At 28.0% G+C, this 12363-nt stretch overlaps 1 protein-coding gene across 1 annotated transcript in view; it reads left to right on the forward strand.

Moving 5' to 3' along the window:
• LOC119568530 (zinc finger protein 271-like) overlaps window positions 1-11 on the forward strand; it is a 5159-nt gene extending 5148 nt beyond the window's left edge. Inside the window, exon 5 of the mRNA XM_037917068.1 lies at window positions 1-11. This exon is cut by the window's left edge and continues 9 nt beyond it. Within this exon, the coding sequence (XP_037772996.1) occupies window positions 1-11 (11 nt within the window).
• Window positions 12-12363: the final 12352 nt, after the last annotated feature.

Below are 12363 nucleotides of genomic sequence, written 5' to 3' on the forward strand. Positions count from 1 at the left end.
CCAACAGTTAGCTTGGATGCAAGCGATGTCACAGTGCCTGTGCCGGACCCACCCATCAGCCGACAACCTCCAACCCTAACAGAAGTTAGGATGGCGATTTCCAAGCTGAAGAGTGGGAAAGCTGCAGGCATATGTGATATCCCTGCTGAACTGCTAAAGGCTGGGGGTGAACCTATGGCTCGGGGCCTGCATACAGTCCCTGACTGCCATTTGGCAGTCTGGTACCATTCCCCCTGACCTGCTGAGGGCGTGGTCATCCCTCTCTGGAAGGGGAAAGGGGATCGATGGGACTGTAGCAACTACCGTGGCATTACACTGCTCAGCATACCAGGCAAGGTTTTCGCCCACATTCTTCTGAAACGGATCCGCAACCACCTACTGAGGCACAGAGACCGGAGAAGTCTGGATTTACCCTGGCAATCCACAATAGACCGTATACTAGCGCTTCGAGTAATTGTGGAACGCCGTCGTGAGTTTGGTCGTGGGTTGCTCGCAGCCTACATCGACCTCAAGAAGGCGTTTGACTCGGTGCATCGGGAATCGCTATGGGAGATCCTGAGGCTCAGGGGAATTCCGACACAGATTATTGGCCTGATAGCAAGCCTCTATACTGGTACTGAAAGTGCTGTAAAGTGTGGTGGTGGTATGTCAAACTTCTTCCCTGTTAATTCAGGGTGAGGCAAGGCTGTGTCCTTGCACCAACACTTTTCAACACTTGTATAGACTGGATAATGGACAGAGCTACTAGCCAAAGTCAGTGCGGAGCAACACTAGGCAATATTAAGGTCTCAGACCTTGACTTTGCCGACGATGTTGCCATTCTATCTGAGTCCTTGGAGTCACTTGTGGCGGCTCTTAATGCATTTAGCAATGAGGCGAAGCCCCTAGGCCTAGAGGTCTCCTGGACCAAAACCAAGATTCAGGACTTTGGGGGACAGTTAGGGGAACCCGTTCAGTCGATCCATGCTTGCGGCGAGGACGTTGAAGTTACAGAAAGTTTTACATACCTTGGTAGCGTAGTCCATATCTCTGGGTTGTCAGACCAGGAAGTCAGTAGACGGATTGGTCTGGCAACAGGAGCCATGAACTCGATCAACAAGAGCGTTTGGAGATGTCGGTACCTATGCAGAAGGGCCAAGCTGCATGTCTTCAAGGCCTTGATACTTCCAGTTTTGCTCTATGGAAGCGAAACCTGGACACTATCCAGTGCCTTGGAGTCTCGCCTTGATGCCTTTTGTAACAAGTCCCTTCGCCGGATCATGGGGGTACAGTTGGCAGGACCACGTGTCCAACCGGCGGTTTACACCGTGAGACTGGCATGGGACCTGTTACTTGCATAATCCGGGATCGCCAACTCAGGCTATATGGCCACCTAGCTCGCCTCCCTATGGACAACCCTGCCCATCAGGTTGTCTCTCTGCGAGACAACCCTGGGTGGAGGAGACCTGTGGGACGTCCTAGGAGATCATGGCTTGGGCAGTTCGACGAGACCTGTCGCGAGGAATTAGAGATGGGCCGTGTGCCTGCCAGGAGACTTGCCTTGAGGGATCCTCGTGGCTGGAAGCGAAGGGTGGATGCGGCCATGCGCCCCCGTCGGTGTTAGCCCCTTGATGGTGATGATGAAGGAGGAAAGGGAGCTGCTGAGGACAGAGGTGTGAAGTGTACCATCCGGCCTTGCTCTGTGTTGTTTACATCACTCGGCCACGTGCAAGACTCGTCCTGGAGCCGTCTGCAACACTTTAAACACTGCATTAGTTGCATAGGGTTACAGGCTCTTCTTGGCATCTATAGATGGTTTCTGGTGATCTGATGGTCGCTTGGGTAGTTGCATACCAGAGAAGTGGGTGTAGAAGAGGCTTTGCAATAAGGTGCAACATTAAATATCATTGATGGCTTCATCTTTTTCAGAAGGTGAAATATAAGTATACCAGGCCAGTAAAAGCTCCAGGGAGGATAATAATACAATTTTCAATAACTTTACTAAGATGCCAGAAAAATTAGAGCATATAAAATATATATATATATATTATATATATATATATAATATATTATATATAATGTGTGTGTGTGTGTGTGTTTTGTGTGTGTGGTGTGTATAATTATTATTATAATTTATATAGATAATGATAATTATAATGATTATAATGATAACAATAATTATAGTGATAATAATCATAATCATAATCATATAAATAATAATAATAGTAAAATAAATAATAATAATAAATAATAATAGATATAATAATAATAACTGTAATGACCAAACACATATTAATACCGGTTTATTTATGAAAGGACAAATGCCCTAGAGAGCTTGCAAAATTACTTGGGTTACCCCTTCAAATCATAACTTTCCATTTTCTAGACTGTTCATGGTCAAGGAAAGGAGTCAGGGGGTATGCTTATTTAAGCAAACTAACTTATGTTAAATTACTCTAACAAAGTATAATGCGCAATAAATAAAGTAGTTTCATGAAATAAACTTAATAATCATTATTTGTATTCTTTAGGAGTTTTACAGAACACAACTAAAATCATTTCGCTTTTTACTATTTTCACGTCTCAGTATTTTGTAATTCACCGAACAAAGATAGACTATGATACTAGAATAATTATACATTCATCTAATGTTATTTACTCACAGCTATATCATTACAGGAAAATATTTAAAACTCGTATCCACCTGAGGGGAGACGGGGGACATGAAACGTGGACATGAGACCTGAACATGAACATGGAGGGGAGACGCGGAGATGCACAGACGCGGAGACAAGCTCCATGAGGGAAGACGTTCGGGATAGAGAGCATAAGGCTTGCTGTTTATAATTGCGTATAAGACTCATTTTGTTGAATGCTACGTTTTACTGTGGGAAACATAAGGCATCTTACAGTCCAGGCAGCGAACATAAGGTTTGCTGGCCATTTAGTAAGCATAATACTCGCAAAACAAAGGAACCTGTAGAAGAGCTCGGAAATCATATTTTTTGGTGAGATGAAATTGAGTATGGTTTGATATTGTTGCAATACTAACTTTCTTTACATTAAGTGTTGAGTATTTGTTAGTTATGAATATGTATAATATTTCTGTGATTTAATATGTCTATTTGACATAATTGGAACTAATTAATTTGTATGTTTTCTTCCATGTTATTTCTTTGTAATTTTAGTAATCAGATATATAAACATTTGGACAAACAAAATGATGTTTATCTGAATTCTGAAACATTCCAACCCAGTAATCCTATGTTCCACGGTAAATATAATAATAATTATCATTATTATAATTATAATGATAATAATGATTGTAATAATAATAGTATAATTTAATAATTAAATACCAATAAAAATAAAGATGTTAATATAATAATTATAATAATAATAATAGTAATAATGATGATGATAATATAGTAGTAATTAATGCAGTAATAATAAATCTGATAATAATTATTATATAAAAATAATAATTGTATAATGATTATAATTATAATGACAATTATAATAGTAATAATAATAATAATAATAAAAAAATAATAATAATAATAATAATTTGCAACAATAATTGGATCACCAATAATACTCAGTAACTGTTGTAAACCAATATTGTTTGATAAGGTTCAACCTGAAACAGAGAAATCACATCTCTAGGAACTGGCCCAAGAAGAATAACAGATCTTAAACTGCATATATATAATAAGATAAGTTTTTAACACTTGATACAGGAAATAAAGCGTAAAAAATCCTTAGAACCAATTAAAAGTTCAGTAAATGTAAAAAAACAATCAGAACTTGATATTCAAATAAAGAGGATTCGTAAATGCCACATCCTGACTCCACAAGGAACACAAAAAATTTCATAAAATCAAAAAAACTGAGAATTCAACTTACATAATACCATCTGCACATGATTATTGGTGGCATAGATTCCAATCAGGGCAGAGTCAAATTTAACACATCCATGAATCGAATTCTCTACAGCTGTCAATATTTTAGTTGATCACAAATTCTTATAAAAAAATCCAGGCCACGCGTTCCAATGGTTCCATGCGTCGCCAGACAAAACAAAACGACAATGGGATGCTTCGTATAATCGGCTCTTTTACATAAATCATCCCTCAGTACACTAAAACAATGGAAAATATATCCTATTTATCACAAATAATTAATATCATAATATTTTCAATACATTGTGCTTATTGAAATAGCAATACAATACAATACAATACAATAATGATAATAATAATAATAATTATTATTATTATTATTATCATAATGGCAATTGCTATAATATTAATGATAATACTAATAATTAATGATAATAATGATAATAATAATAATTATAATTATAATAGTAATTACAATAATGATAATAATAATAATAATAATAATAATGATAGTATCAACAATTAAAATAGTAATTATTATGATTTTAATAATAAGTATGAAAATACCAGCAGTTATAATAATAATCACAAAAATCAATAATAATGATAATAATATTAATAATAATAATAATAATAATAATAATAATAATAATAATAACAATAATAGTAATAATAATAACAATAACAATAATAATTGTTATTATTATTGTTATTATCACTACTATTTATTATATTGTATTATTATTATTATTATTGTTATTTTTTTATCATAATTATAATTAAAGTTATAATTATTATTATCATTATCTTTATTGTTATTACTATTACTCTTACTATTATTATTATTGTTATTATTATTGTCAATATTATTATGATTTTCATTATTATCATTCAAATTATTGTTGTTATCATTATAGTTATTAATACTTGTTATTATCATTATTGTTATCAACACTTGTTATTATCATTATTGTTATTATTAATATTATTACCACTACTGTTGTACGCACTACTGATATTAGGACTATTGATACTAGCACTACTGTTATTATCACTGCTGTTAGTAGCACTACTGGTAGCAGCACTAATTTTAGTAGTACTACTATTGGTAGCATTACAATTAGTATTACTATTATCATCATTACTATTATTATAACTATTATTATTGATAATGATAATAATGATAGTAATGATAATGATAATAATGAAAATGATGATAATGATTATTATTATGATAATGATTATGAAAATATTGATAATGATATTAATCACGGTGATAATTATAAGGATGATAATATGATGGTAATAATAAAAAAGATAAATAAGGATAATGATAATCATAATTATAATAATTAAAGATAATAATAATGTACATAGAAGGTTACTGATCATGATAATGATAGAAATGATAATATAATGTTAATTAAGGTATGTATGATAATGATAACAAGAATAACTATAATATAAAAAAAACATATAATGAAATAAAAAAGTGATAATGATAATAAAAATTATGATTATGCACAGAAAAATATTTATAAAGATAATGAAGATAATGACAATGATAGTAATAATAATAGTAGTAGTTGTTGTAATGATAATAATAATCGTATAATAATAATGATAATAATAACAATAATAATAATAGATAATAATAATATAATGATGGTAATAATATAATAATAATAATAATAATAACATAAATGAAAAGAAAGATGAAAAGAAGAAAAATAACGATGATAATGAAGGTAATCTCAATTATAAAAGGACAATGATTATGATGTGAGTGATAGCAATGATGATGATAATTAAAATAAAATATATAATAATACTAATACTGCTACGACTACTGGTACTATTACTACTACTAATAACAATGATAATCATAATAACAATTAATAATAATAATAAGAGAAGTAAAACAACAATAATAATAATAATATGATAATAATAATAATATGATAATGATAAGGATAATGATGATAAAGATAATAATGATGATAATGGTAATGAAAATGATGATACAGATAATAATGATGAAGATGAAAATGATTATAATGATGATGATAATAATTATTATGATAATGATTATGATGATAATTAATAATAATACAATTTAGAATAATGATAATGATAATAACTATGATAGTTATTATGATAACAAGGATAATATGATAATGACAGTGATAAAGATGATTATAATGAAAATGCTTTTTATAATATTAATAGTGATAATAATATAAAAATAATGATGATAGTGATAATGATAATTATAATGATAAGGATTATGATAATGAAAATAATGAAAACTGATACTGAATAATACTGATAATGAAAAATGTTGGTAATGATAATGATAATGATAGTATTGATTATGAAAATGATAATAATGTTAATGATACTTATGATAATGATAATGATCAATGATGATAATGTTAATGATACTGATGATGATGCTGATAATGATGATGATAATAAAGATAATAATGATGATAATAATGAAATGTATAATAATGGTAATGATAACGATACTAATTTAAAATAAAAATGGTAATGACAATGATGATAATGATAATACTAATGATAATAAAAATGATAATAATTATAGCAATGATCAGGATAATAATGATAATGATAGAATTAATTTTACTGATAATAATGATAATGATGATAATAATATCATTAATGAGGGATAATGATAATTATAATAATAATGATTATGATAATGATATTGATAATAATGATAATCATTATGATGATAATAATGATATTGATAATAATGATAATGATAACAATGATAATGATAACAATGATAATGATAGTAATGATAATGATGCTAAAAAAATGTAATGCCAAAAATTGGATAATGATAATAATGTTAACAATGATGTAATGATAAAATTATAATTACGATCGTGATAATAATGATGATATCTTGGTTATAATATCTTGTTTTATATGATAATGATAATGATCACCATAAATGATAATGATGATATCGATAATAATGGTAATAATGATAACGAATGTAATAATAATAACAATGATATAAGGATAACAATGTTAATAATGGCAATGATAATAAAGATGAATATGGAATAATGATAATAATGGTAATAATGATAAGAGTTGATAACAATGATTACAATGATAACAATCATAATGATAATAATTATATGAATGATAACATTCTTATATCATTGTTATCATTATCATTATTATAATTGATCCCATTGTTACCATTCACAGTGTAATAATGATTATTATGATAAAATAATCAGTATTATTGTAACAATAAGAAATATGATAACAATGATAAATATGATAAATAATAAATAGTACATAATAATATAAATAATAACATTACTTTTTAATGTTTTAAAAAATGATATTATAATCAGAAAAAATAATAAAGAATAATAAGTGATATCGATAATAAAAATAATATGATATAGATAATATAATAATATAATAAATAATAATATAATAATAATAAAACGTAATAATAATATAGATAGTAATAATAATAATAATATTGATAACAACATAATATATTTGACAATGATAATGATAATATCATTTATTGTAATAATATATTAACCACTTATATTAGCATCCATTATGTTGAATTTTTATTAACAAATTAATTTTCTTTATAAATTAATATATAATGTAACATGCTCATTTAATTATAATCAGTTTGAATTTTGATATAGTAGAGGTAAATTTTAGAAATGCAAACGATTTCCCATATTCCTACCTAACCTACTGGGGAAGCGTTCCCTTGCAATGAGATCAGAGAAAGCCAAAAGCAACTGCCCTACTACCTGATGGGTAATAAGGGAATAGATATATGCTTCTCAAGCACGAACTATTCTAAGCAATCATTTTAAACTACTGAAATACTAGGATTACATACTAATTGTATATATGAATTTAAAAAATCAGTCAGACATATAATAGTCAAGTATAAATGCAAAAAAAAAAACATAAAATGTAATTGTTTTCTAATGTTTTCATTATTTACTAATTGTTATTACCATCAGTATTATCATTATGGTCACCATTGTTTTCATATTATCATGATCATTATTAATGCTATTTTTGTTGTTATTATGACTATAATTATAGTTGCTATCAACATCATCATTACAGATATTATCATTATCATTTCCATTTCAGTTATCATTGTCAATGATGATATTAATAATTATTACAATGAAAATAATAATGATAATAATAATAATAAATAATAAAAAATAATTATAAAATATAAAAAAACAATAATAGTAAATAATAAAAATTTTGGGGAAATAATGACAATGATATTAATAAAAAGAAAATAAAAATAAAAAAATAAAAGAATAATAATTTTAATAATAATAATAATTTTTTTTTATTTATTAATTTTCAATTCATTATATTTTTATTTTTTATTATTTATAATAGAAATATTATAAATATTTTTATCATGATATGTGATGATGAAAAATAATAATAATAAAATAATAATAAATAAAATAATAATAAAAATATAAAAATGACAAGTAAAAATAAGATAACAATAAAAAAATTTAAAAATAATGTAAGAAATAAAAATGATAATGAAATAAAAATGCCCGATAATAATAATAATGAAAATTAACAACAAAAATAATCTTTTTATACATTATCAAAACAATAATAATAAACAGGGTTAAAAAATTAATATAATATAATAATAAATAAAAATATAATAATAATAATAAAATAAAAAAATTAAAAAATATAATAAAAAGATAAAAATAAAAATAATAATAACATAAATTGTTTTAAAATAATAATGTAAATGAAATTATAACAGTAAATAATAAATGTTATTTTTATTAAAAAAGAAAAAAAATATTTTTATGTTTCCTATTGAAATTTATTATTATAGTGAAAAAATTGTAGTAGTAAAAATGAAAATGAAAATAATAAATGAAAAAAATTTAAAAATTTAATTTTTTAATTATTATTATTATTTTTATTATCATAATTTTTATTTTATTACCTTATTATTAGTTCTTATTTTTTTTATTATTATCTTTTTATTTCTACTATTATTGTTATTATTATTATTACAATTTAATAATAAAAAAAAAAATAGTAAAATTTAAATTAGTAAAAAATATTATATATATAATAAAAATAATAATAATTTTAAATATATTATTATTATTATTGTTATATAAATTTTATTACTATTATTACAATTATTATTATTATTTTTAATATTTTTTATTATTTAAATATCATAGTAATAAAAATGTTAAAAGGGAATATATAGTTATGAAAAATTTAAATTATCTATATATTAATACTACTATTAATAAAAAATGATGATAAAATAATAATAAAAAAAAAATAATACAAATTTTAATATAAAAAGATAAAAATGATAATAATAATAATGATAACTATTTTAAAAAATATTATAATGCAAGTAATTATCAAAAATTGAAATAAAAGGAAATAAAATTTTGAAATAATAAAAAAATATTGATACTCTACATTTACTTAATGATAAAATAACAAAAATAACAATAAAAAAATAGTAATAATAGTAAAAGTGATAATTAATAATAATAAATAAAAAATAAAAATAACTTAAAACAACAACAAAAATATAAAATTGTAGTGAGGGCCGCCTTCGCCGACTCTAAGGTGATCTCGCCGGGACTGACATCGCCCCTCGGGTCCCGAGGGGTTTGGGGCCCGGGGTCTTTATCATGCCACACCCTCCCTTCTCTACCAAGAACAAAGGACGTGGGGAACTCTGCAAGCTCCTTTTGACTTGATGAGACCCCCCCCGGGTTTTTCCGTTCTCCCAAAACGGGCGGGCAGTGTTAGTAATATGAACATGGTTTTATAAAATACCAACAAACGTATTTTAAAACCGAGTCTCTTCTTGGATGGGTTAAAGTCCCCGAAAAAATAAAAGTTTTTTTTTTCCAATTCCCCTACCGGATATTTCAGCCCGAAATGACATTTTTTGGGGGAAAAAATTTGGAAAAACATTACCAGTTTTCCTATGTAAAATTTTTCTTCCAAAGTGTCAAAATCCCCTAAAGGGAGTAATGGTCGTTTGATAGTGTTTTTTCCTCCCTTCTTTTCCGGTTTTTTTGGGTCCTTAGTTTGTTTGGACTGCCGGATTTTTGCAATCTTTTTTCTTTTCGCCCCAGCCTGGGGCAGGGCCTAAGGGTCTTTTTGGGGTAAAAATACCCTTTTTTTTGTGAGGGAAACAGTTGGGTCCTTTTCTGTCCAATAGTGGTTCCGCCCCGGGGGGTTTTGTGCCGTTTGGATTTACTTCCTTTGGTTTTACCTCCTTCACGCCAGGTTTGACGAACTCTTTTTTTATCACAAAGCTAAGTTTTTATTGGTTTTGTGTAGGAACCCGGTCTTTTTGGGGTTTTGGCGTGTGAACGCTTCATACCATCTGTGGGGTGCACTTTTTCACTGCCCCAAAGGGCGGCACTTGGTGAATAAAAGTGTGAGTAAAAGGGACCACTTAAAACGAAGGAACACTGCTTGAGGATCCGTACCTCCATGTCCCTTTCCCTTTGATTTTAAACTAAGTCAATACTTTTTCCTTCCCCTCAGCTCGAGGATCCTACCTCCGGGGAGGAAATTTTTATTTAAAAATTTCGCCCATAAAAATTTTTCAGGGCCATTTATTTTTTACTTTTTTTTTATTTTGTCCGATTGTTGTTTTGATCCCGCCCGACTTGGGGGGTGTAGGAATCCTGATTTGTGGTCCCCTGTGTGTTTATTCTTTTATTTGGCCCTTCGACGCTAAATTATGTTTTTTTTTATTTTTTTTCACAAGTGTTTTTATTCAAGTTTTACACACTAGTTTTTTTTTTTTTTTTTTACTTAATCCCATTTTGGGTTGGAGATTAACTTTCTATTAAGTTGGTATGTGTTTCGTGCAAAAACCTGTTTAAAAATATTATGGAGTTGGGGACCCCAATTAGGGGTAAAAAATATTTGAGTCATTTTTGAGTATATCGGGTGTGATTTCCGGCATCACCCCCGCTTGATCAATTGGTGATGTCGCATCTATGTTTTTCCCCATGCTGAATTCCGTAGACCCCCTAATGGTGAAATTTTGTAAATAAAAAAATATATACTATCGTAGAGTTTTCACTCGGTCCCAGTCAAATAAACAAATGATATTTACTTTAAGTTCGGGGTTCAGACAAAGGCTGAATGTTTGAAATTTTGGGGGTTTGGCCTCTTAAACACATTGCGGGTTTATCTCCCTGGGAAACCCCTAAAGGCTGTAAGAAGGCTAGATGAATCGGAGTATATTAAGCTGTACTCTAAACAGACCAAACTTTTTAACCTGGGTTCCCCCTTCCCGCGGTGTGCTCAAAATGAAGGGAAGAGGAAAATTTTACGATCTTGCATTTTTTTTCCAACACGTCCACCAGACGCTCGGCCTACCTATCTCCCTTTCCAATTTCACACTTTCACATCCAACATTTAGCACATAAATCCGGGCTTTCCTTCCCCCCTTCTTTAAAACATTCACACCCCCCCTACACAACACACCCGGTTCCCGAACCTATATCGGGTGGTGGCAGGTGCCGTAGGCCTGGAATCTTTCATCTGTTTTACTCAGCGAATCTTTCCCCAAAAAAAATCTATATTCTCGGTTTAGCCCGAACTCAACCAGACACATTGAAGTCTACGGGTCTACGCCCCCAAAATAATAATAAAAAATTATAATAAAAATAAAAATAATAAATAAAAGTAAAAAAAAAAAAAACGGGGCACTACCGTGGACCTAGGGGGAATAATAATAAAATAAAAATAACAATAATGAAATTATTTTAAAAAACATAATATGTAAAAATAGTAAAGAAATATATTAATTTTTAAAAAAATGAATCAATAATGATTCGTATAATTTTTTTACTGTCATTAATGTTATTAATTGTTTTTTATATTTTCCTGTTCCATTTGTTAAATGTAAAATTTTTTTTTTATCATTAATATTTTTATATTTCCCTGTCAACATTTTTATTTATCATTATCACGTTATTTCTATTTCTTTAATTATCACTAAACATTATTTTTGTGATAATCACTTTTTTAACTTTTTATTTTTATATTTCCTGTAAACTTATTAGTATCATTATCATTTTAACATTATCTTTTTTGTCAAAGTCAACATATCTTTTTGCTATTTACATTTTATTTTATATTTTTATATTATTTTTATTATTTTTATATTATTATTTTATTATATTATTTTATTTATTATTAATTTTTTTTTTATTTTTTTTATTTTTATCATATTATAAAAATTTTATTATATTTTTTTTTTATCATTTTTATTATTTTTTTATTATTTTTACCCCTTGTAGTATAGTATAGTATATTTTATCATTTTTAAACATTAATAAAATTTTATTTATTTTTCATTATCACTATCACTCCCTTATTTTCATAAAAA

The sequence above is a fragment of the Penaeus monodon genome, chromosome 44 (genome assembly GCF_015228065.2).
Source record: "Penaeus monodon isolate SGIC_2016 chromosome 44, NSTDA_Pmon_1, whole genome shotgun sequence".
Lineage (NCBI taxonomy): Eukaryota > Metazoa > Arthropoda > Malacostraca > Decapoda > Penaeidae > Penaeus > Penaeus monodon.